This window comes from Diachasma alloeum, unplaced genomic scaffold, assembly GCF_001412515.2.
Source record: "Diachasma alloeum isolate Michigan unplaced genomic scaffold, Dall2.0 Dall_scaffold_00359, whole genome shotgun sequence".
Classification (NCBI taxonomy): domain Eukaryota; kingdom Metazoa; phylum Arthropoda; class Insecta; order Hymenoptera; family Braconidae; genus Diachasma; species Diachasma alloeum.
The window spans coordinates 97,058-124,472 of NW_021680498.1; the positions used below are offsets into that span (position 1 = coordinate 97,058).

Here is a 27,415-nt window from a genome sequence, read left to right on the forward strand (position 1 = left end):
ATTACATTAAGGTATCAAATTAAATTCAAAGCGGTGGTGAGGTGTATATATGTGGTCTAGTGATGTCGCGAGACATTTCATGAGACATCACGAGGCAAAACTTTGGAGAGATGATTTCGGTCTCAATGAATGGAGATCTTTTCGTCTCAGTCTCAAAATACGCAATGACGACTCCTCTCGTGATGACTCCGAGTCAATTTATTTCATCTCGGTTGCTAGTTTTTCGCGTTTTTTGATGTGGAAGAAATGGAGACGAGACAAACCGGGACCAAAACCGATATTTTATATTACAAAAAAACGAAAAGCGTGAGAGCGAGATGAGATAAGTTGGAAGATAAATTGTAGATAATTGACAGTAAATTGTGTGAAACCCAAAAAGGCCCACATTATGAAAATTCAAAGACGGTTTGTGAATTTGAAAAATAAATATGAAAATAAAATAGTAGATTATAATATTTGTATTGCCATCGATCGGCACAGTTTCTGGGACGCCTGTCGATGCAGTAGATATCAATTCCTCACGATTGACTTTCTCATTTATCGGCTGTCGGAGTCAATTCGGTTCTATTCAAAATGAATTTGACAGTCTCAACGAAATTACCTAACAGTGGACATGCGAAATTACGATAATTTTATTTCTATAGTTCACTTTTTGGAATGAGTTTGAGAATTGAAGCTGCAATTAAAATATAAATTATTGCCTATTGCAAAAAATTATATTTTGTTAAATTTTTGAGATGAAGAGGAAATTCTATGAACGATTTTATCTTGAATTAAATTCGAATTTACAACCTTGAAAATGTAATTTCAACTATTACTTGAACTTCAGAATATTTTTACACTGTCAGACAACCGAATTTGAAATTTCATAGACACTTCAAGAATCATTTTCAAGCGAGCGATTATGAATTAGATTTAGCGGGGAAAAAACCATGAAATTGAAAATCTTTGAGCACTAGATAGACGAGAATTCCCCTACTTACTTGATTTTCCAAGTCTCCATTGATTTTATCCTCAAATTGTGAATTTTCAATTTCTAAATTCCCCGAAATTCCAGTGGAATTGTCACTTCATAAAAAAAATATTTCCAAGAAAATTCGAAAATGTTGTCTGGCGATTCTTCCCCGTAAAAAAATAAAATAACGAGATTGTAATTAACCTGGTACTTAACACGTGAAACAAAATCGCTTGTTCGCAGCAAAGCAAGCAGAAAACTAACCGACGAAATGTCTTCACCTTCTGCATCAACATAATCAAGATCACCACTTTACGGACTTGAATAACTTTTTGTAATTATGGTGAAAGAGTTTCTCAAGTGCTGCCATTTCGAGCAAGAACAATCCACAAGTGAGAAAGAAAGTTGAAAGAACTTGAGAAGAATGGGGGCCGGTAGGAGGAGAACAAGTAAATGGATGGAAGTGTAACAAAATTGCTAGGTAAGGGAAAAGGTGGATACAACGGCCTATCTCAAGTGAGTCATTCTTGTCCGAAGTCTCATGAGAGAAAGACGTTTATTCCCCCGTCCAACCGCGAAGTTGGGTGAATATTGGCAATTTAAAAAAATACCTGAAATAATAAACACCCATGTGACCATGTGTTCTTCTAAAAAATTGGTCTCATGTGACTGCGAATGATGGAAAATAGAGAACATGTCGAACCAACATCCGTTGATGTATTTCCGATCAAATTCGAAATGCATGGCTTCTCGATAATATTCGCCACCGGGTGATTGTGCATATTTACGTGAATGTATTGTTATACTCGATGAAGGAGGAGGAAACCTATCTGGAATCCCAATGTGGAATCAGCAGTGCCGAACGCAACTTTCGCCGATCATCACGATTTTATCTCAAATTAAATGTGGTGATTGTGTTAACAACTTTCTGTATACGGAGCAATGGTGAATATTCTTTTTATAAAAAATTCGTTTGACCAGTGGATTTTTTCCATCAATCAATTGACATCCTCCGTGAAGCATTCTCGTAGAATCGCATTTCATAGAAATTCTGGGTCTATACAAAAAAAAATTGTGCAACATCTTTTTGTCAAAATTTTTTCTGTAGTCAATTCGAAATTTTATTATCATCGTATAGAAATTTTTGAAGATAGCATTTGAGAATTTGTTGTTGGGGGATAATACATTTGAGAATTCAGAATTCGATTAAAAAACTGTGGAAACTCTGAATTGCAGGTCAATATTTCAAATAAAATTCACAGAGATCACGAAAATTGAGGTGGATACATTCGATTGATTGAAAATTGAAGTAAATTGGGCCACCAAATTTTGGAAAAATTGTAAATTTCATGATTATCTCCTCTAGATCGACTCCAATACTTCTAAGTTGTCCATGAAATTTACCTTTTTTCCCAGTAGTACAATCCCACGGACAAAAAAATTTCATAGAAAGACCTGATTGAAAATTCCACTAGTCAAGTAATAGAAAAAATTAATAAAAAAAAATATTAATGGAAAAAAATTTTTTATTCAAGTTCTATTGGAAATTCTATTACTTTTGGCTGATTGTATTGATAAATTTCATCGCTTTTCTGCGCTTTTTTAATAGAAAATGCCCGGTAGAAACTATTCTATAGAAAAAATCCGTAGAATTCCATTTTTCAATAACAATTTTTAAAACAAAAAAATTAAAAAAATATTAATATTTTTTAATTTTTTTTTTTTCAATAGAAATTCCTCGACATGATTGTTTCAAATAGTTTCCACTTCATTTTTTCTTTCTTTTCAGAAAAACAATCGTCAAAAAATTGAGTCGCGAAATTTCTATTGAAAATATCTCGTAAAATGATTTGTATCAAATAATCGAATTCTCCTGATTCTGTCTATAAAATATTTCTAATAAATTTCTGTAAACTGTTTTTCGAAATGAAAAAAAAAAAGATAACATCCGGAATTTCTTGATTAAATCGACCAAAACCTGATAGAACTCCAACAGAATTTTCTTGCGAATTCGCTACGACTTTTTTTGAAATTTTTTCACACGTGGCGTATCAGCCAAAAGGGGAAAAAATTGAGGACATATTTAACGATCAGATACATTTTCAAAGTAACCCCATACCGATAATATATCATGGCTATTATTCCACATAAAACAGAATCTGCTTAATAACACCCGTGTACCATTGACCGTGACGAGTTTTGTACAGTTACGCCTCCCCTCATTACTTTTATTCCAACCGCTACAGTCAGCCACGCGCCTAACTCTGTTCCCTCTAATTACTGCGAAATTAAAGTTGTTCCCAATTAGATGATTAAATTAACTGGCAATTAGCATACAAAAATTATAATATGAATGAATAGGAGCAAGGAGGAAAGGAATGGAGGGGAAAAACATTTCGGCTGATCTCCGAGGTTGATACGACGTGTCATAATCGTAATTATCATCTGAATGGTTCGCTGGTAGTAAATTAACTATTAATTATTCAGAATACACAGAACACGGAGAGAAATATTCAGTAAAAATTACGGAACAATTCACGTAATCCGCAATGGGGAATCGTTTTCCGGTAATTTTTATAGGAATGGAAGAGAAGAAATCTGAAACGTTCAGTGAATTCTCAGGTTTATCACCGAACAAAGTACGAAATTGTCACGTAATTTTTTCCGATGAAGTAAAATCTTACGGAAACTTGCCGACTTATTGTGCCTCCAAAATCAAAAATTCTTGAACGTTCAACAATTTTTATGAAGTTGGTGAGTTATTTCTACGTTCCGTTCCGTAAAATTTCTCAATCGTTGGGGAAAAATTAGGGAACAACTTGTCATCAGACGGGTGATTAATTTTTACGGAACAAATCGTAGAACTTACGTGGCGATTAGTACAATTTCAGTTCCGACTCACACTTTTTATTGAATTTTTCTCTCCGTGTACATTTATTAGTACAGTATCCGCCTCAACAGCCTAATGAAGCTAAAATATATTTTGCGAAACGCCGCATCCTCGACAATTAGATCAAAGTGTTATTTCCCCAAAAATCCCTGATTCCTGGATTAATAGAAAGTGCACATTTTCATTTAAATAAAACCCCTGCAGTAAAATGATGAAATTCTTCAATAGAAAAATTCAATGAATCCTCCGTGTCCCTATGGACTGGAATTCACTGCATGAATGCGGACAACCGAATACAACACATGAACAACAAATGAATTATCATTCAGTTGAAATTGCAACGACAATTTGAAAGAGGAAACCAGGGGAACTAACATAAAACGGTAAAAGAAAAAGTAAACAATCGGCCACCGTCACAATGTGCATCACGGAAACAGTAGTCATTTGGGTCTACACGTGGTACTGACAGAAAAATGAGAATTACACGCTCAAACGCAGAAGTTGCCTGTGAATCGCTACAAATGGATACACCTGAACAATTTGAGAAGACATGGTTAATTTTTTTGAGTAACGGACATCTGTGCAGTCGACCAGACTGAACACCTGCCTCCGAAATCCCTGTATTCTCAAAGTTAAGGGTGCCAAGTGAATTTGAAAAAAGATTCAAAAAAAATTTTTTCTTTCCCTCCATCATTGGAGAAATATGTATTCATCCATCCGACGAAATTTCAAACCCGCAACCGGAACTAGACATCGAGAAAATAAATGCGGAAAATCCTCTATTTCGCGTGATGAACCTCGAGAAAGGATGGGATCAAATGGATACAACGGGTTGAAATATCTCTCTTATTCACCCCGGTACCCCATTGTTTTTTGTCGCCATCACATTGAACACATAATTCCCCACATCTTCAAATTTTTTCAAATTTTTCTTGAGTTCCTAGGGGGTTGAAACGTTCAATTTAATCAAAACTCCATAAGAGGCCGTGTATAAGACTGATATTGTTTATTTAATTTCTCGATATCCATAAGTTCTAAAATTTTAAAATTGTCACCGATGTTCACCATCTGTTTAATACTATTAATTAAAAACATTATAACTTTGTTGGTGAATGTCAATTTTCAAGGTCATCTCCAAATTCACTTGGCACGCTTAACCCTAGTCTGGTCACCCTACGCGACCCAACGACTTGGTCACGTCCGCGGGGAAGTGCCGCCGTGTTATTTAGGCCCGAACGTTGCCAAATTCACTCTACACTGCCCGGGCGCGTTTAGCGAGTTTCCGGCAACGTCGCGGAACAGGCGCTTTCATTCAACATGGGAAAAAATAATTCCTCGGTGAGAAAAAAATTGTTTTCTTCAGGAATTTCGAGAATTATGTTGTTCTGAAACTACTCTAATTTTTTAGATACTTCAATTGGAAAAGTCAAATTTTTTTGAATTTTTCCGATCAGCCATTCAATGGCAATTCAAGAAAAACGACGGGCTGCGGCGTTTTCCTCGTGTGGTGACCAATCTAGGGTTAACAATTGTTTTTCTGACACTATTACAGCTCATGAAGAACTCCACAATCTCACGATGCACGGGTTCGGGGAAAGTGAAGAAGACATACATTCGATGCGACCTTCGTCTAAAATATCGGTTACGTACAACAGCTCAACGAATTCTTTGAGGTGAAGATCAGAAATAAGTTGATTCTACGATTTATTCACTCTGTTATTTGTCGATTCACTTCATTTTATCTCATTTTTATTTATTTTCATTTTCATAGAGACCCCACGCAAACGGCCAATTACAGGATAAAATTAACTAAAGTATAGTAATGGAATTAATTAAATGAACAGTTCAAAATAATACCCTTGACGGAAAGGATTATTTATATTACTTGAATTATAAAATCACTAGAGTAGCTATATTATAATCTGTCTAAATGTCTTGATAATATAGAAATTAAAAGGTCAGCGTAATTGGTGCTGAATATTTATGTTTTGACTGAAAACTCAAGTAAGTTGAACAATTCTTGTTTTCCTGCTACTCAAAAATTTGTAATTGAATGATTCTTTCACTCCTGCATCGAATTTAATATTGCTCTCCTAAAAATTATACTTTCACGAAGTTTCTATTTTTCCCTCTCGTATTCCATATAGGATAGTTATTTTTGCTGATAAATTAGCAATATGCTTCCGAATGGTTATTTTGCACATCATTTCCTCCTGTCATGTATAATTCATTGTTTATTTCATTTTATTAAATTGAATAAGATTTCTTTCCAACTAATTTTGTCAGATTTTCAACTTAGTTGAATGTTATCATCATCATTATTCTTATTATCCCTTTCTTCTGTACAACCGATTGTCTTTTTTACAGTTCTATCTCTCCCCTCAGCCCTTCGATAAAATGTTAATAGAAAAATTTTATTTGTACATACTTGAATGAATTTGAAACATCACATTTGAAGAAACCATCAGAAAGCTCACTATCAGGAAAATTCATGAAAAATTCGAAATTTTCAACAATCATCATAAAAATCAAATCAACCAATATAGCTATCGTAATCATCCTTAACTTCGACTTAATGGCATTAAAACAAACATTTTAAGCTATGATTGAATTCATTTGAAGCATGATATTCGAAGATATCCCCGGAATTCTGATTTTTAAAAAATACTAAATTTTTGCAAATTTTCAAATAAATCAAAATAACGATTATTGCTATCGCCTTCATCTTCGAACTCGGTCAAAAGGACATCCAAAGAAATTTTCTAAGCCATCATGCAATCAATTCAGAACTTTTTTTTAGTTATCGTGAGACGATTGATTTTCAAAAAAATTAGAAAATCAAAAAACTAATCGATGGATTGAATTTTAATTAATTGCGATCGATAGGGCTCAACAATACTTACATTTCAGAAGACAATTCAATTCCATCCATTCATTACCAAATAATTGAAGAGGTCTGAAAAATTCAATTTTCGAACTTTTCTGATCATGCTGGGTCGATATAACATAAAAAATCTAAGATTTAAATTCGAACGATTACAAAGCTTCTGCGGCAAAATCTACAATACCTAATATATGCTGAATAAGTGTGCGAATATATTATTATTGTTTTTCCAAAAATATATCCAAGATATACCTCATATACATGTTACATATAATTCAGATATAATCACCCGGGATATGTTTTCATATAGCCTACCATTGCATCATTTTTTTTTCCAAACAAGTCTAGAACACAAGTCTTAACACAATCAGGCAGCGGTGAATCGTTTGTAATCAGCAGGTGTGAATTATTTCCAGATTATCTGAAAGATTTGGTGCGAGCTCAAGGAGAACAAGGCGTAAAAGAAGCGTGGTGCACTTATACAACATGGTTGTATGCGCAACCGGTTGTAATCCCCTAGCTTACAAAGGATACGGCTGTTACTGTGGATTTTTAGGCTCCGGATATCCTGTCGACGGTATCGATCGGTAAGAAAAAAAATTGTATACCGGAGGGGGGCGACCACTCAATTCGCCATCGAAAACGTGGGAGAGTGATCATCTGATATTCGAAATGCGAGAATAGTGCAACAACACAGGAATCCGCCTGAAAGTCATTATACGTACTTGAGTCGCGGGCGGAGGTGCCTCTCGAATCATTTGCCACCTATAAATGGCAACAGTGCCCCCAATTTGTTCCAGCAAGGCGATTTCGCTCGTGAAAGTGACGTTCGTTGCATAATTCTTCCAAATTATATTTTCAGATGCTGCTGGATGCATGACCGCTGCTATGACGCAACTGGGTGCCCGACCTTTTCAGAATACTTTATCCCATACTATTGGAAATGTTATCGCGGCCATCTACCAATCTGTGGTGAGTCGTGCCTAATTTTAATATGTTATGACTACACTGAGAGAAAAACGACAAAGTTCTCAAACAAGTCTTACTTGCGCCATGAAAATAGTTTTTTGAAAATCATCAAAATAGGATTTTTTGGTGCTAAACTCAGACATAAATGGCCGGCTTCTGACTGAATTCTATTTATAACTTTAAGCTTCGTCAGTTTCACTTCATTCCTTTTTGAGTCATTTTTTGAGGGTCCGATCGAAAAATTTTTTAATAGAATTATCACCACTTACTATTGATTAATTTTTTTTTATTGTTTAAAGTCCGCGTAAATAAATCTACAGGATTTATTTACACTATCAGTAATGTTCTATTAACTTAATCTAAATATTTACACTTCTTACAATCTTTGATTTTAGATCTTTAATCTACTGTTTATGATAAATCTGTAGTATTTTAAGGATTTTTGGATCTGTTTTCAATAAGGGGGTGATTGAGTTCGTAAGAGGAACTTTAAATTGTTTCAATTCTCCAATAAGTTATTAATTAATTTAAGTATTCATAAAAAAAATTTTACGAACAAGAAATAAGAAAGAAATTTCATAAGAAATTTTTTAAATAGAATTGAATTATTATCGTTAATTCTTTTATTTATCAATTATTACCATTTATTGTTTATTATTTTAGTATTCATTATTATCAATCCCCCGTGTATTATCTCAATGATGGATTGTTAGAAAAAAAAACTGAAATTTCATGGACAGTTGACTACTAATTTTCCGGACAGTGCCGCTGAGTGCAGTTTACGAGGAAAAAATCATGAAACTTCAGATTTCAGTGAAAGTTCAGTAGAATTCCAAAATTCTGAGAAGCATGAAGACGAAAATCCTTCGATTTATTTGAATATACAGTGCCAAATTACAGTGAATTTTAAAATAATTAAAAATTCGCAAATATGTTAATCGCCATTTTCCGATGTTCTATTAATTTTGAACTGAAATTTACAGTTCTCATGGATTTTTCCTGGCATTAATTTTTTCCCTACTAATCTGACGGCGCGCTCCCGCGCGCCTCTATGACGTGAGAATAGACGAAGTGTACTACAGGTTTTCGAGATATTGTGATATCGATTCGATATTTGTGTGACACAACTTCTGAGAAATGACGTCATGACGGTTCTTTTACGAGACCAATCGCGCGCTTCAGCGCGCTGTAATTGTAGCAATCATAATTGTAAATCTCAAAATTAAATTAATTATGAATTAAATTTGCCGCCTCAGACGACTGGAACCAATGAGGAATAAGCGTGACAGACTTGCGAGATATCGATAGTTATCGACTTTAAGTGCATGTTCTTTTTAGAATAGGAAATAAGGACTCCTCCTTTCTTGAAAACAATATTTCGAGCAATAATTATTCATTATATCCATTTCAGCTATCTTACATGGAAGCTGGGGTGGTTCTGGCTCCTGCGCTCAACGACTGTGCGAGTGCGATCGAGCATTGGCTAAATGTTTGCGAAGGTTTCCTTGCCCCTCATCAAAAGCAGTGTGCACATCCTCCCCGTTCCGACTTGTACAGAATATTTTCATGATTCTTTGAAAGAAAGATCAACGTCACTCACATTTCGACGTCTTTATTTCGATGTTAACAAAATATTTATTTACAATTGTTCATAGCCATTACCTAGTTCATAATGTATGTATAGACTCATTAAAAAAATGGAAAATAAGTACATTGGGCTACAAATGTAACCGCAATATATATTTTGCAACAGCTCCCGTGAAGAGTAAAGTTTTGCCAGTGGATTTTGCGAGAGGAATATTATAGGGTGCTGATACCCCCCGTCAGGTGGACCTTACGATTTTTGTATTTCTTCGAGATATCCTTTTCGATCTGAAACAGAAAAAATCTGAGATTTTTCGGGGTTCCCTCTCTCTTGGTTTTTTCTTCTTGCTTCCGAATGAAAGCTATGTAATTGTGATTTTTTCAATTTCCCAATTTTGGGGGAAAATGCGTAGAAATGTCATGCAACATAACGAAATGATGTTTTTAAGGGGAAAAAATCATGAAATCTCAAATTTCACTGAAAATTCAGTACAATTCCAAAACAAAAAAAAACAAAAAATGCATTCCAAAGAAAAAATACGTAAGGTTCTTTTTTCAAGTCACAAATCTCTGCTTCCCCCCACCCCTGCGACTGCAGCCATCTTCTAGCCTCGTTTAGCCAACGAATCCATAAAATATAATTACCCTTAAATATTGTAGCCGTCAATGAGGCAACATCACTCTTAAATTTTTTAATTATTCAAGTATCATCAATTTAGGTATTCAAATTTTTAACCATTTTATTAATCAATAATTGGGTAGGAAGATTGACGATTATTTGTGCACTGGAAAATCCCCTTTTAAGAAATTAGAATTATTCACTTGATGGTGAATTTAAATTTGTTATCAAATATTTAATTCATCATTAAACGGAACAATTAGATTATTAATATTATACTATTTTTAAAGTTTGATCAATATATTTTAATGTAAGGGTCCCTTTATTAATGTAAGGGTCAAATCCCTGTAATATTACAGAAATTTAATATTGATGGGGATCGCTGGTCTAGGGAAAACTGCAGAAAATCCGAAACAGTGGTAGACGGTTCAGGTGGACCCCATCCCCACTATAACTCGAGAATGATTAACGCAAAGAAGCTGAAATTCTAGCTAGAATAGAAGACCACTTACTTCACTCTGCAGTTCTCGAGTCCTCTGGACTACAACTTTCAGCACAGCTTGAAGGGCGCTTGCCTGCTGCCTCACTTCTTCTTGTTTAACTTTGACGGACTTTTGCAGCGCAATCATTTTATCCGCTAAGACCAGTTTTTGTTGCAGGTTCCCAGCCAGCACATCCACATACCTGATAACAAGGATAATTATTGGATTGAAGTGGGTGTGACCCATTACAGATCGAACCAATGACTTCCCGACAGATTCCCATCGTTCTGTTTCTCTCTACACTGAGAGAACAACAAACACGTTGTCAAAAAAGAATTTGTTTGGTTCGAATTTGAAAGTCTCAAACATGAATAATTGTTCTGCTTTCGACAGCAACGAAATATTTGGCTCAAGAGGCGGGGAATTCACACCAGACGGTGCCTTTTCACGATGAAAATATCTCAGAGGAAAATTTATCAACAGATATTTTATCCCTAAGTTACAAGATTGCATCATATCATTATTATTGTTTCATTTAAGGGTTCATTCCTTGTCTGTGATTATTAGACAACCGAAACGACGAACTACTATCCCTTGTTTCGCACAAAACAAAGATTTTTCGGGAGCAAAATATGTATGGGAGTATCGAATAACGAAGGAGTAGTGCTAGAAATGACATTTCTTGCGTGTACAGAGAATGCAATTTTTTTTAACAACTAAATCAATTTTTGCGACAAAAATTTTTCATTCTGGCGCACTCTCTGCATGTTTGGCACAAAAAATCCGTTTTTGATCATTTTCAAAAAACTATTTTCTTGGCACAAGTAAGACTTGTTTGAGAACTTTGTCGTTTTTCTCTCAGTGTATATTATAAAAATCCAAATCGACTTCTGGTGATAAAAATCTGGTACGCGAAATTAAGACTCCGAAATTCACTTCACTTCAAAACAGTTTCAGAATGACTCTAGAGGTGATGAAAATTGCCAAAAAAGAATTTGTTTGGTTCGAATTTGAAAGTCTCAAACATGAATAATTGTTCTGCTTTCGACAGCAACGAAATATTTGGCTCAAGAGGCGGGGAATTCACACCAGACGGTGCCTTTTCACGATGAAAATATCTCAGAGGAAAATTTATCAACAGATATTTTATCCCTAAGTTACAAGATTGCATCATATCATTATTATTGTTTTATTTAAGGGTTCATTCCTTGTCTGTGATTATTAGACAACCGAAACGACGAACTACTATCCCTTGTTTCGCACAAAACAAAGATTTTTCGGGAGCAAAATACGTATGGGAGTATCGAATAACGAAGGAGTAGTGCTAGAAATGACATTTCTTGCGTGTACAGAGAATGCAATTTTTTTTAACAACTAAATCAATTTTTGCGACAAAAATTTTTCATTCTGGCGCACTCTCTGCATGTTTGGCACAAAAAATCCGTTTTTGATCATTTTCAAAAAACTATTTTCTTGGCACAAGTAAGACTTGTTTGAGAACTTTGTCGTTTTTCTCTCAGTGTATATTATAAAAATCCAAATCGACTTCTGGTGATAAAAATCTGGTACGCGAAATTAAGACTCCGAAATTCACTTCACTTCAAAACCGTTTCAGAATGACTCTAGAGGTGATGAACCGCGGACAAATCATCAAAACATTTTCACATTTTCGGGGTCGTTACAAGAACTTCTTCCCTTTAGATCGAGAAGTTAATTGTAGCAGCACTTACCTGACAGAGTGTTTGATATAATGTAAATGTTGCACACGACTGTCCAGTATCTCTGACAGAATAACCTGGACATTATCCAGCATACTTTGAGTGCTCTCAACAGTAGAAAGTTGTAGGACTGGAGAGGCTTCTTGCATTTGGCTCATGGTCAGTAGATTTTGACGATTATCACTTTTCAACTCGTACAGCCGCAATTTGAGGAATGCCTCCAGCTAGAATTACCCAGCATTTATCCTCACAAATGACGAATAATTGATGGATATTAAAGCACTAAAGTATGTTATGACCTTTCTCATGAGTTGCGATTTGAAATTTTCATGAGAAAATTAAAAGTTGAGAAAATTATGTAGCATTAGGGTGCATTCAATCCCAACTCCACCAGTTGGATCTTAATAATTTACCTCTAATAATTGGTTGATGAAATCGCTTCTTGTTTTTGGATTGTCGAGTATCGTCAGGGCTTCGGTTCCAGTAGCAATTCCCCCTTCGTGTCCAGCGGCTTCCACGACAATTCCGGACTCTTCCAGTGAAATATTGAAATCCACTGCGTCTCCGTGTCCCTCTTCGTCCACATCGGCTACATTACCCCAGTCTATTTCACCGCCTTCTTCAAGATTAATCTCATCCCCAAAATCAATTCCGGCATTTTCAGCCGAATCGCCTAGGTCGACGATATTGTCATCGCCAAAAGGTATCTACAACAGCAATATTCAAAATGTCTGGAAATTTCCGGTTTTCATTTTCGGGGCTATTACAATAACTACCCGATATTAATTGAGAAGTTAACAAGTTAATTTCCTTTTGTGAATACACAGATATTCCTGGAAAACTCAACTAGAAGCTTAATCTACTTGCTACTGTTTACTACTTCGTTACACTGAGAGGAAAACGACAGAGTTCTCAAACAAGTCTTGCTTGTGCCAAAAAAATAGGGTTTTTAAGGGTGCCAAGTGAATTTGGCGATGACCTTGAAAATTGACATTCACCAACAAAGTTATAATTTTTTAAATTAACAGTATTAGACAGATGGTGACATCGGTGACAATTTTAAAATTTTAGAACTTATGGATATCGAGAAATTGAATAAACAAAATCAGTCTTATACACGGCCTCTTATGGAGTTTTGATTAAATTGAACGTTTCAACCCCCTAGGAACTCAAGAAAAATTTGAAAAAATTTGAAGATATGGGGAATGATGTGTTCAATGTGATGGCGACAAAAAACAACGGGGTACCGGGGTGAATAAGAGAGATATTTCAACCCGCCGTACCCATTTGATCCCATGCTTTCTCGAGGTTCGTCACGCGAAATAGAGGATTTTTCGCATTTATTTTCTCGATGTCTAGTTCCGGTTGCGGGTTTGAAATTTCGTCGGATGGATGAATACATATTTCTCCAATGATGGAGGGAAAGAAAAAATTTTTTTTGAATCTTTTTTCAAATTCACTTGGCACCCTTAAAAATTATTAAAAAGGATTTGGTAAAGCCGAGATGGAAAATTTTTGTTGCAGAAATAGATTTAGTTGTTCCAAAAAAATTGTCTTCTGTGTGCAACCGGAAATGTCATTTCGAGCACTTCTTCGTTATTCGATACTTCTATGCGTATTTTGCTCACGAAAAATGTTGGTTTCATGCGAAACAAGAGATAGTAATTTCTAGTTTCGGCTAGTTAATAATCACAGACAAGAAATTAATCCTTAAGGCCTGGCTCTATTATCTGTCGAACAATATCTAGATTGCTTTCTTCAATTTTTATATTTCAATTTTTATCTCGAATTTTCAACTCGATGCCGCGAATTGAGATGACCCGAAAATTATTTGGATTTTAAAAAAGTTGAAAAAATTCAGAACTTTTGCAAAGAACCTTATTAATTCGGTCGCGAAGTGGTAAACCGGTTTAAGTCGACTCATCTCCCGATTGAGTGTTTGAGGAATATTTCCGAATCTAATGAAGATAGTGAAATTTTCGTAATTACATCTTTTGTAGCTCTCAATCGGCTCTACAAAAAAGGTTATAACAAAAATTTTGCTATCTCCCTTAGATTCCGAGATATTTATTAAAAACTGGTCAATAGTCAAAATTGACTTATTCCGTTTTACCACTTCCCAATAGAGGAGATACGAATAATGAATAATTTCGTGATAAACTTTCCTCTGTATGAGATATTTTAGAATAATCGTTATTGTCGAAAGCAGAGCAATTATTCATGTTCGAGACTTTCAAATTCGACATAAAATTTATTTTTTGGTAATTTTCATCTAGCGATTTTGCTGGCCCAAACAAGACTTGTTTGTTTTTCCCTCAATGTACTGGAATATAAATTACGTTGAAAAGAAGCAAGGCGGTACAATACTTTTTCCTCATCATCCAGATCTACATTCAATGGAGATTCGACAACTGAGAGAGGCGCTTCGCCGTATGTCCACTCGTAAGTTGTAGTATTTCCTTTATCGATGACGTATTGAATCATGGGTACACACCCATTGGGACGACTCCTGCCAAGCGTGAACTCCACGAATGCAGTGTAGAATTCAATCACTGGGACCAGACATTCAACTTTTTTGGCTATTCTCTCGTAAATATCACCCAACTCGACGATTTTTCCTACTAACTCTCGCTTGATTTTATTCCCAGGAATCCCCAATTGTTTACATAAATTCGTGAACTCCGTTCTGGCCGTGTTTTCTGATTTTTTATACTCCAGAGATTTTTTATCCAGTTCCTAGTGGAAGCGAAGAGATTGAGAGGGATTATTTTGTTTTCTTCATTGACTCAGATTTTTTTCAATTGTATTTTTAAGACTTGTTTTGACTTGTTTTCTTGAGAGGAATTATCATTCACGAATATAGTATAAGATTATTGGACGTGTGAGAAAAAAATAGAGAAAAGTCAGTAGAATTTGATTTTTAGATTGAAAATTCCGTTGCCGAGTTTTTTCGTTGGATTTCTTCAATGAAACCCCGATGGTTCACCCCAGAGTTGAGGTTAACCCTTAAGAGGCCGCGCTTTTCTAGCATCTCGCACTCTACAGTGGCGCCCTATAGGTTGCGTATGATGGTTTAGCGGGGATTCCCCGCAATGCGACCTCTTAAGTGCCGAATGTCGGACGAATTCTGCACACTGATTTGATCCCAGAGTTGTCAATATGATTGTTGAATAAATTGTAAATGTTGTTAAATAAATGGAAGGCTGGAAAGAGGGAGATTATAGCATCATCAAAGTGATTCTCAACACCCCATTTAGGGGAGAGGCCAATAGTCATTTGAACAATGTGATGACAATTCTTGGATCAAGTCTGTGTGCAGACTCTATTCTTGTGTTTTTTGCATCATTTTACTGGAGTTTTAAAAAGTTGTTTTCATGTTTTTCGAAGTTCAAGTTCAAGTTTTTTTAGTTACCAAGTTGATTTGAAGAAAATTTTTCAACAGAAATTTTTTAAACATAGATCCGAAAAAAATAATTATTTAAATGAATCCAAGTGTAATTTAAAATATTCTTCCCAATGCCATCTTGACCGAGTTCGATCATGAGATTGATTGCCTCATCTGGAGTTGAAAAATTTTATTTTGAAGCGAATATTCAGGGAAAGATGAAAACAGAATATTTAGGAAAAACTATTCTGGCTATTAAAAATATTTGGGATATTTAGGAAAAAATTATAACGTCGGGACGATGTTGGCTGCCAACATTGGCCCAATGTTGAATTCCCTGAATAATTGAATTCAATTTAAAACACGTCATCCTCAAAATTTCCTTCGAAAACAAAATACGAATTCACTAGCAAAAATATATTGACTATGTCGTGACGAAAGGGATTCCCCACTTTTTTTATACGTGTGAACTCACATGCACAGTTTGCTCAGCTTTCTGTATCTGTTTCTTGAAACTCGGCACTTCATAATTGACGTTTCTGATCAACATCTGCGCAGCTTCAGCAAGATACAAATTGTCTTTTTCATACAGTCGAACAATTTCCTGCCAATCTTTCATCCGCTGTGATCCATAACGCCCAAATAAATTCTTTGTGTCTGCCTCCGTTTCCTTGAGTATTTCAATAATCTTGATGCAGTGAAAATAATTAATGTCTGCAAGCAACAATGATCAACTTTAGTCAAAGCAAACAGATGAAAATATATAATGCTAAAGTCATCTAATGCTGGTAAAAATGATCCGCGACAATTTAATCCTGCAAAATGATCCTGGATGATTTGATCCTGAAATTTTTTAACGATTATATTGCTATCAATTTTAAAAAATTATGATAACTCTGTGTTAAATATTTTGAATGTCCACTTTCCATTGAGGAAAATTGTATTCTAGAATAGTGGCAATTGTTTCTTGTAAGTAACGACTGTTCTTTTTCCTCTCATTTTAATTTTTCCAGGAAATTAATTCATGTCTAATTTGTGTGTAAATACCGAGCGCATTCGGGTGACGCATTGCCTGTTGTCGTTGTTTATTCGTTTGTCTCTAATACTAATAAATCTAAATGTTGATTATTGAATTGTGCACGTGTTGCTCAACAATTTAAGTTATCAGGCCACAATTTTCTTTGATGACGTCATCGATTTTTCATGTTTGCTTTTTTGTTAATTAAGTTTGACGATACGATTCGGACAATTATTTTAATATTTCATGAGTGCATGTTTGTTCTGACTTGAGATTTGAGGGCTTGCAACATTTTTCATGGATTGATATCAGCACCATGTCTGCATGTTTACGTTTCATAAATAAATTATTGTAATTTGTTGAGTATTTTACGTCGCATTATCCCAATTTTCCGTTTTTTTGCGTAAAATTTTGTTACTAAGTTTTTAGCACTGGAATTATTTGTGTAGGATTTTTTTTTTCAGGATTAAATTGTTTAGGATCATGTTTTCAGGATTTTTTGACTGGGACTAATTTGTTCAGGATTCATTTTCGAGGATTAAATGACGTGGCATCCGTCAGCAGAACTTACGAGTCCCAGTCAGTATTTTAGTGATGCCTTCATGCTCGGGCATGTCCTGAATAGCATTATTTATTTTTTCTCTGATTACGAGGATATTTGATTGCCATCCACGATTGCAGTGACGACGGGTTATCAACCAATCCAACAACTTTCCAGCGTTAATGTCAATCGGTAGATTCTGCTCCTAATGAACGAAAAAATGGGTGAATTAAAAATAGAAGAATATGCAGATGTTGGGGCATTATTTAGAGTGTATGTTACCTCCATCGTAGAAATTATTTATTCCACGAGTGAATGATTATTTATTTTGTCGATTGACATCCAGAGGTTATAACAGCTGTTTACTTTTTTCCGTTGCTTCAAACTTCATCAGAGTTCTACCTTCTCCAACACGTGGAAATTATTTTCGTCATAGAGAATCATTCAACTCGTCCAATCGAACGCCAGATGTCAGTAATTGTCAGTGGCGCTTAATTTTACGCGCAGAATTTAAATGGATTTTCGAATTATCGTATTGTCCTATTAATTATTCGAACATTGCGATTTTTAAATTGTTCATCAATCTTCCTCCAAAAGTAAACTTTCTAATTATGTTAATGGAATTCAGGGCACTTGAATATCTTTAGGGGAGGATGGGGTAAAATGGACACTAGACTTTTTTTTAATTACTCATAACTCAGAAACAAATTTAGCAATTGAGCTCAGTTTAGGGTCATCACAAAGGGAAAGAAATGTTCTTTGCATTGAAAATTGAATTTCATCAACAGTTCACGCTCTCATTAACATTTAAATAAAAGTCAAGTGTGCATTTTACCCCACCCTCCCCGAAATTAAAATTAAAAAAAAAAATTAAATTTGAATTTTAAATTTAATTTAAATTTTAACTTTAATTAAAATTTCAATTAAAATTAAAATTAAAATTTCAATTAAAATTTTAAAAAAACGACACGACGACGAAGTTTTTTTTTAAATAAAAAAATTTAATAAAATTTTTTTATTTTAATTAAAAATTTTTTTTGTCTTTCTCTCTCTTACAGAAAAATAAAATTTACTCTTCAACGTTTCAACGGGGAAACTCCTTGGCCACCTCCACACGTATTAACACAATGTTTTCAAAATGGTTTAAAAGAATGTTTACATGTTGAGAAAAAAAACAATTTCGAATATGAAAAGAATTTTGTTGATTCAAACAACTTTACCCGAATTTTGTTTCCCCTCGCTGTACACAGCGAACCACATGCTTTGAAATTGCTAAAGCAAACATGAACGTGAAACGTGGCGCATTATGACACATCAGCAAGAACCTCCGTAAGAAATTTCACGGCTCCAGTAGAGGGACGCAAAATAATCGAAAACACGCAATCGTTGAAATTTTTCTATTATTCACATGAACGTTTTTAATTCTATTACAATGTTCACAAGTATGTAAAAATCACGGCTAATACATTGAAGTCCGCAGCTCCGCTGTTCCCTTGCCCCGAGATATCCAAAATATCATCTTTCCCAATTTTTTTTTTCACAACCAGGGGATGAGCTTCGGAAGTGAAATACTTTCGTGCAAAGCTCATCCCGATTGTAATTACACAGGGAAATTTTGGGACATCTGTAGATTATTTTCAACTCCCGGATTTTTAGCCCGCGGGAAACTCCTTTTTACGGGCAATTTTTAACTTTCATTCACGAGTTTCCCTTCGACTCTATTGAATTGACATTTTGCATTCTGTTTTTGAACAGTCAGAAATTCATACGTTCAATGATTTTAATTGGATCTTCCGTTTTTAATGTTCGAATTAAATTTGTTGTTCACTATTTATTTATTATTTATTATTTTCATAATTTTCATTTTAATATTCGAATTGATTTTACAACGAATTGTATCTAAATCGATTTATCGTGGAAAGAGTCTCTCGAGATTAATGCGAGCTTGTCGACTATTACATAATTATCACGTTAATAATAACGTAGATTTATCAAGTCATCTCAAATACTTAACTCTGATTGAGTCAAGAACAGAATGCAAGGAACAATCTAGTAGTGAAGCAGTAAAAAGATTCAAGTCGACTCAGCTCTTACCAGTTTTCGAAGAATATCTCCGAATCCAAGAGAGATAGCGAAATTTTCGTAATGAGGTTTTTTGTAGCTCTCAAGAAGCCCTGCAAAAAAGGTTATAACAAAAACTTTGCTATTTGCCTTAGATTCCGAGAGATCCGTTGAAAACCGACCAATAGTCAAAATCGACTTGAACCGTTTTATCGCTTTGCTACTGAATCCACGTATGAAAAAATTGCATAGACTATTCTATTAAATTTCTATCAAAATTCTATTAAATAATTCTATTAGTCATTTTCCCCAATTCTATTTAATAGAAAAGTCAATAGATTCTCATTCTTCTCTGTTTAGAGAAAAAATTAAAATGAATTAAGTTGTACAGAACAGTCAATATCTAGACTGTTTCCTATCAAAAACTAGTTGCATTTTTTTAGTGGAACTGGTGCAGAAAAACGAATAATTTAAAAAATTCTAATAGCATTTCAATAGAATTTCTTGTTGAAAGAGCTAGACAAGAGTTTTTCTATCGAATTTTTTCACACGTGTCACTTTTATTACTAGTATCTCCAGTTTACATTAATGAAATTACAAGTGGAAGAAAATAAAGTGTATTACACGGTCTGAAAATGAAAGAAATCAACACACTGATCATTCGAAATAAATAACAACATTCTGAGACCCCTTGAAACTGGCATCAAGAAAACATAAGTTGGCAGTGAAAAACGTTGTTGATCATTGCCTGCATCCTGAGAGATTTGGGGTGTATCCCTGCCACTTTCACGCAAAAAAAATACAATAATTGTTTTATTTATGAGATTGTACTTCGTTTTGGTTTCAGAGTCTCTGATACGGTTTGTGATCAGTGAAGAAATTCTTCAGTACCAGGACTTGGCCGATAGTTGTGATGAGGATGGCAGCTGTTTCCATTATCGACCACCATAAGACACGTTCGTTGAGGTCCTCTGCGCGCTTGCGACCCTGAGCTTCACGCAATCTGTGGGACGTCTGATAGTCCACTGTGCGTATTAAATTCTTATGGATATCCTGAGCGTATGTCTCCATCTGAAATTAAATTGGAATGAGTATTTTGCTCTGTAAGGTAATAATTAAATTTACTGTGACACGTTTTGTCCAAATTTTGACAAATTGTGACAAATTTAATGCTGAGATCACGGATGCAAAAGAAATTACGGTAAACCTAGTGAATTCGAGGGAAATTTCTGTTTTTGATAGATTTTTTTGAAGAATTCCACAGCTTCACTGTACGATTTAAAAAAAAATTATTTCCTTTCTAAAAAAAACAGCATCTTGAATAAAAAATGAGAACTCGAACATGACGAATTTCCATAACGTCTTGCGTTGAATTTTCATGAAGCCCGCCTAACAAACAAACGAGAATTGAATACCGTTCTATGAAACATGAATAAACATCATAATTTTCCAAATCATTTAGGTCAGAGGAAAATAGAATAAGTTTACTTTTTCAATATTGCGTTTACTAAGGTTTTTTTCGAACAAAGTTGATTAGAATAAATAGCTAGAATTATGAGATTATCTCACATTTTTGACGTTAAGAATAGGAGAATCTGAATACAATATAGTGAAAATGATGATCGATTTTTCACTTTGAACAAATAATATTAATATCCAAATACAAAATTTCTGATATGAATAAAAAGAATCTGTGACTCAATATTCCAAATGAAGTTTTAATTTTTAAATTGGTGCTGAAAACACGAGATGACAATATTCTAAGCACGGAATTATATTGATGAGATGAACAACAGATTAATTGAATTACCGTGTGAACTAACTAAAAATTGATAACAGTGTGGGCACGCACTTTTACCAGAGTATCAACAAACATTGAATTCCAGAAATTCACACTCTAAAGTGTGTTCTAGAAGGAATTGAATTGTAATTACGATTAAAATCTTATTCAGTGAGCACAGGAATTAGAACATGAGCAAATCATTTGTTGTAATATGAAAATTTAGCAGCTGATAAATTGGGCCATGATTCTCATCGGTCGTATTGCGTCCTACCTGCGTCATGACAGTAACATGCTCTTCCAATCCAGGCAGCGAATCCTCATCACCAACTTGGAAATCCATATACACTAATTTATGCGAAAAGGTTGAAAATTCATTGCTAAAACAGGCTTTGTACTCGCCACTCATTGATGCCACGAATGTGTGAGAGTCAAATTGCGTTTTCACTTGACGATAAATTATTTCTTTATTAGGAGCTTCAAGCGTTACGTCAATGTCATACTGTCCTCCAGTGACGACCTGAAAAAATTATTAATTCTGATTAGTTTAGACACTTAAACTGGTCACCTAAGGGATGATGGACACTTTTGATTTAAAAATATATAGAGGAGGCTGGGGTAAAACGGACACTTTTGACTTTTTTAAAAGTGTTAATGAAGGGTTCAAATGTTGATAAAATTTAATAATTTTTTCTTCAATACAAAGAACAACTCTTTCCCTTTGTGACGAGCTTAAACTGAGCTCAATTGATAAATTTGTTTCTGAGTTATAAATAATTTTAAATAAGTCTAGTGTCCATTTTACCCCACCCTCCCCTATATTTATAACTCAGAAATAAATTCATCAATTGCGCTCAGTCTGAACTCATCACAGAGGAAGAATTGTTCTTCATTCTCTTCATTTTTGGCAAAATGGGCACTTTCAATGAAAAAAAAAGTATATTTATAACTTTTACATAAATTCATCAATTGAGCTCAGTCTGGAGTCATCACGCGGAGGAAAAATTGTTCTTCACAAGGAAAAAACACATTCATGAACTTTTCAATGAATTATTAACACTAAAAAAAAAAAGTCCAGTAAAAAGTGCCCATATTACCCCACTCTCCCCCAATCGATTCCCAAAAACTTTTGTTTTCTTTTCCGATTATTCTAGTCCTCAAGGTCGAGGAGAGCTGCACCACCCGTGAAACATAAGCTAGAGTTTATGATTGAATACGATAAGGCAAAATAGACACTTTTGATTAAAAAAAATATATTTATAATTCAGAAATAAATTCATCAATTGCGCTCAGTCTGGACTCATCACAGAGGAAGAATTGTTCTTCATTCTCTTCATTTTTGGCAAAATGGACACTTTCAATGAAAAAAAAAGTATATTTATAACTTTTACATAAATTCATCAATTGAGCTCAGTCTGGAGTCATCACGCGGAGGAAAAATTGTTCTTCACAAGGAAAAAACACATTCATGAACTTTTCAATGAATTATTAACACTAAAAAAAAAAAGTCCAGTAAAAAGTGCCCATATTACCCCACTCTCCCCCAATCGATTCCCAAAAACTTTTGTTTTCTTTTCCAATTATTCTAGTCCTCAAGGTCGAGGAGAGCTGCACCACCCGTGAAACATAAGCTAGAGTTTATGATTGAATACGATAAGGCAAAATAGACACTTTTGATTAAAAAAAATATATTTATAATTCAGAAATAAATTCATCAATTGCGCTCAGTCTGGACTCATCACAGAGGAAGAATTGTTCTTCATTCTCTTCATTTTTGGCAAAATGGACACTTTCAATGAAAAAAAAAGTATATTTATAACTTTTACATAAATTCATCAATTGAGCTCAGTCTGGAGTCATCACGCGGAGGAAAAATTGTTCTTCACAAGGAAAAAACACATTCATGAACTTTTCAATGAATTATTAACACTAAAAAAAAAATAGTCCAGTAAAAAGTGCCCATATTACCCCACTCTCCCCCAATCGATTCCCAAAAACTTTTGTTTTCTTTTCCAATTATTCTAGTCCTCAAGGTCGAGGAGAGCTGCACCACCCGTGAAACATAAGCTAGAGTTTGATTGAATACGATAAGGCAAAATAGACACTTTTGATTAAAAAAAATATATTTATAATTCAGAAATAAATTCATCAATTGCGCTCAGTCTGGACTCATCACAGAGGAAGAATTGTTCTTCATTCTCTTCATTTTTGGCAAAATGGACACTTTCAATGAAAAAAAAAGTATATTTATAACTTTTACATAAATTCATCAATTGAGCTCAGTCTGGAGTCATCACGCGGAGGAAAAATTGTTCTTCACAAGGAAAAAACACATTCATGAACTTTTCAATGAATTATTAACACTAAAAAAAAATAGTCCAGTAAAAAGTGCCCATATTACCCCACTCTCCCCCAATCGATTCCCAAAAACTTTTGTTTTCTTTTCCGATTATTCTAGTCCTCAAGGTCGAGGAGAGCTGCACCACCCGTGAAACATAAGCTAGAGTTTATGATTGAATACGATAAGGCAAAATAGACACTTTTGATTAAAAAAAATATATTTATAATTCAGAAATAAATTCATCAATTGCGCTCAGTCTGGACTCATCACAGAGGAAGAATTGTTCTTCATTCTCTTCATTTTTGGCAAAATGGACACTTTCAATGAAAAAAAAAGTATATTTATAACTTTTACATAAATTCATCAATTGAGCTCAGTCTGGAGTCATCACGCGGAGGAAAAATTGTTCTTCACAAGGAAAAAACACATTCATGAACTTTTCAATGAATTATTAACACTAAAAAAAAAATAGTCCAGTAAAAAGTGCCCATATTACCCCACTCTCCCCCAATCGATTCCCAAAAACTTTTGTTTTCTTTTCCAATTATTCTAGTCCTCAAGGTCGAGGAGAGCTGCACCACCCGAGGAACATAAGCTAGAGGTTATGATTGAATACTTTACCTGGAACTCCAACGTAGCTGACTGATTTTTGTCGATCGCCTGGTAAAAACACTCCTTCGCGTTGTCCGGCAATTCGAAGGTTAATTCCACACCCCCGACAAATAGTAATGATGACAGAAGGGAGACAACAAGTAGCCACGTCGTCCAATAGTCCATTGTGTGGCTTTTATGTGGATTTTTTGGGGTACTGAACACGAGTCAAAGACACATTAACGCCTGCAACAACTTTATCCGACGTTTCGGTACTTCTGCCTGTTCGCGATTAATTAATCCCTCCGAAATTGGCGATCACTCCCGGCCACTGAATTTTACGTGAAACAAGCTATTTTAACGTGGCCGGATATGTTGCTATAATCTATTTGTTATCTTTGGAAGTTTACGACGACATCTGGACACCGGTAACTGCGCTGTAATGGCTAAGATGACGAAATGGGCTTTGTCGGTGTGTTGCCAGCTGCGAGTGGCTTTACCCGAAGTTGGGTGGACGGGATGTGCAAATTCAAATCCTCAGGTATGGAAAAATTTCATTAAAAAATGTAACGAATTCTCATCTTTAAAAAAAGAATGTAACGTTTTTTGCCAGCAACAGGGATTGCCGTTTCCATAAATTATAATTAGGGGAGAGGGGGGCAAAATGAAACAATAAAAAAACGACTGACGCCATTCAAGAAAATTTTTTTTGTTAAATTTTGTTTTCAAGTTTTTTTATTCTTGGAGGTACTGATGAGAATAATAATATTCCATTCGGTAGAATGGAAATTTCAATCGAATAATCCATTCACAAAATCTTCGCCCATCAAGACTTCTCAATAATTTTCCATTCTACCGAATGGAAAATTATTATTCTCGTCAGGACTCCCCAGAATAAATAAAGTTTAACTAAAAAAAAATTTAATGAAAAAAATTTTTTGCTTGAATTGCGTGAAACAGTTGTTTTTTTTACTGTTTCATTTTGCCCCACTCTCCCCTACTATTGAATTATTAAGTTGTCAATTAATTAATGTAACTTTTAAAATTGTAATCGTCAGTTTAAATAGTCAAATTTTGAATTATTCTTTAATCAGTAATTGAGTTGGAAAGATTGACGATTATTTGGATAATCGGAAATCACTTATAACAAATTTAGTATTATCTACTTAAAAAAAATTTATAGTTCCATATTCTTAAATATTTAATTCATCATCAATTGAAAATGCAGATTATCAATTATTTTACTATTTTTAAACTTCGATTAGTACACTTAAACCGTATGTTAAATTCCATCAATATTTAGAAATTTATAATATAAAAAATGAAAATATACCTATGAAAAAAAAATTATATACATATATTTAGTTTTTTCAATATAATTTTATAGCATAAAAAATTAAATATATAAGTATGAGTAAATTTTATATATTGATATTTAGAAGAAAACATTTTCGCTTCATTTATTTTATTTTCTAAGAGAACTTGACGACTAAAATTTTAAATCCAAGTAGGGAGGCAACCCAAAACAAGATTGAGTACTTACTCGTAGAAAATTAGCTTCGTTGAGTAATGTGCACGTGCATGTTTGAGCTTAGCGGCAGAATTCAACCGGAACCGGCACAAACTTACTTGCTCTATCTTCGCTTCCAAGGTCATACGACGAGCCGTGATGTATTGGAGATCATATGAAAATAATTGACATCTTTCAGTAAAATTCCCTATGCCAATCATTTTCTGGTCATCACCCTGTATTTTAAATGAACAGGTGAGCTCATTAGTACTGCCGACAAATTCTATGGAATTGTCTCGCATCAAGTGATTGTGGTTTTTTGTAGTAAATTTATTGTATGCGATAAATGCACGCTTCGCGTGCCTAAAACGTCCCTTTTCTACACATTGTGATGAAAAATATCGTTCGATACTCGTGGGAAAAGTGTTTTTTGGCTCGTGGGATTATATCACTCGCCTTCGGCTCGTGCTATAAACCTCCTACGAGCCGAAAAACTCTTTTCCGCACTCGTAACGAAATATACTATTTTGACACTGCTACTACTTTCAACGTCTTTTTGTTTACGAGTATACAAAAAAGCACTTTTCATCATGCTGTGACGAAAAGTGAACTTTTCGGCACGCTCCGCGTGCCTAAAAGTCCAATTTCCGCCACATTGTGATGAAAAATATCGTTCGATACTCGTGGGAAAAGTGTTTTTTGGCTCGTGGGATTATATCACTCGCCTTCGGCTCGTGATATAAACCTCCCACTCGCCAAAAAACACTTTTTTGCACTCGTTACGAAATATACTATTAGTTTACTCGTAAACGAAAAGGCACGTTTCGTGAGAAGACCCGGTAAACCGCGATTCTAACCTCGCTTCGCTCGGTTTGATCGCGGTTTACGGGCCTTCTGACGAAAAATTGCATTCATCACACGGTCCAAAAGTATTTTCTGACGAATGTGGCTTTGTGGACCTTGTGATGAAATAGTATATTTCAGCACGTGTGGGGCAATTTCGTCTTTAACGTGTGTGGGGTTTACAGCATGAGCCGAAGGCGAGTGATGTAACCACACACGTTAAGGACGAAATTTCCCAACAAGTACTGAACAAAATTTTATGTCACGAAGCCTGAAACCGGCTGAATTAGACACGAGACGCGAAGCGTCGAGTGTGTAATCCAGNTAACTATTTCGGCACGAGGTGAACATAGCAGCAGTGTCAAAATAAGTATATTTCGATACGAGTGCGGAATAGTATATTTCGTAACGAGTGCAAAAAAGTATTTTTTGACGAGTGGGAGGTTTCATGAGTTACGATTTTATTTATTTTATTTTTTTATTTTTTCATGAGTTACGAACAATATTTTTCATCACAATGTGGCGGAAATTGGACTTTTAGGCACGCGGAGCGTGCCGAAAAGTTCACTTTTCGTCACAGCGGGATGAAAAAGTGTTTTTTGACTCGTGGGAGGTTAATAGCACGAGCCGAAGGCAGTGATATAATCCCACGAACCAAAAAACCTTTTTCCCTTGACTATCGAACGATATTTTATGTCATTAGGCCCGATAAACCGCGATTTTCGGGCCCAACGACATAAAATATCGTATGTCACACGGCGATAAAAGCATCATCTGGCGAATGTGGGTATATAATCCGGGCCGAAGGTGAAGATTATAATCACATTCGCCAGATAATACTTTTATCGCCTGATGACATAATATACCATTTCATCACAATGCCTGGAAAAGGGACGCTTCGCGCGCCTAAAATAGTAGATTACACACCTCGGCCAGTAAAGTAAGGAATGTCTCAGATCACATGTAATTGTTGGCCGAGGCGAAGCCGAGGTCGACAAACATGTGATCTGAGGCTTTCTTATTTACTGGCCAAGGTGTGTATACTATTTTTCTGCTCGACGCAGCCGGAAAGTGGCAACTTCGTTTGGCGCCGCGGCCAGGAAGTTGACGCTTTCCGGCCGGAGGGCAGAAAAGTCACTTTTTCGCACAGCGTGATGAAATAGAATATTTTGTTACGAGTGCGGAAAAGAGTTTTTTGGCTCGTGGGAGGTTTATAGCACGAGCCGAAGGCGAGTGATATAATC

General features: G+C 34.9%; 3 protein-coding genes across 3 annotated transcripts; 1 reads left to right on the forward strand and 2 right to left on the reverse strand.

Moving 5' to 3' along the window:
* The first annotated feature begins 1,394 nt into the window (after positions 1–1,394).
* LOC107041201 (basic phospholipase A2 PA-12A) lies at positions 1,395–9,388 on the forward strand. Its single transcript, XM_015261642.2, has 5 exons — positions 1,395–1,436; positions 5,398–5,518; positions 7,146–7,316; positions 7,592–7,701; positions 9,110–9,388. Exons 1-5 carry the CDS (start codon positions 1,409–1,411, stop codon positions 9,274–9,276), a joined length of 597 nt encoding a protein of 198 aa, XP_015117128.1. The 5' UTR covers positions 1,395–1,408; the 3' UTR covers positions 9,277–9,388.
* LOC107041200 (CDK5 regulatory subunit-associated protein 3) lies at positions 9,295–17,441 on the reverse strand. The gene is made up of 8 exons (XM_015261641.1): positions 17,328–17,441; positions 17,076–17,250; positions 15,962–16,200; positions 14,469–14,837; positions 12,515–12,808; positions 12,114–12,325; positions 10,414–10,585; positions 9,295–9,570 (listed from the first exon to the last, which is right to left on the reverse strand). Exons 1-8 carry the CDS (start codon positions 17,331–17,333, stop codon positions 9,499–9,501), a joined length of 1,539 nt encoding a protein of 512 aa, XP_015117127.1. The 5' UTR covers positions 17,334–17,441; the 3' UTR covers positions 9,295–9,498.
* Positions 17,442–19,321: 1,880 nt separating this feature from the next.
* LOC107041199 (transmembrane emp24 domain-containing protein 7) lies at positions 19,322–24,223 on the reverse strand. The gene is made up of 3 exons (XM_015261639.1): positions 23,849–24,223; positions 21,161–21,406; positions 19,322–20,177 (listed from the first exon to the last, which is right to left on the reverse strand). The coding sequence occupies exons 1-3, from the start codon at positions 24,002–24,004 to the stop codon at positions 19,950–19,952; spliced, it is 630 nt and encodes a 209-aa protein (XP_015117125.1). The 5' UTR covers positions 24,005–24,223; the 3' UTR covers positions 19,322–19,949.
* Between the last annotated feature and the right edge of the window lie 3,192 nt (positions 24,224–27,415).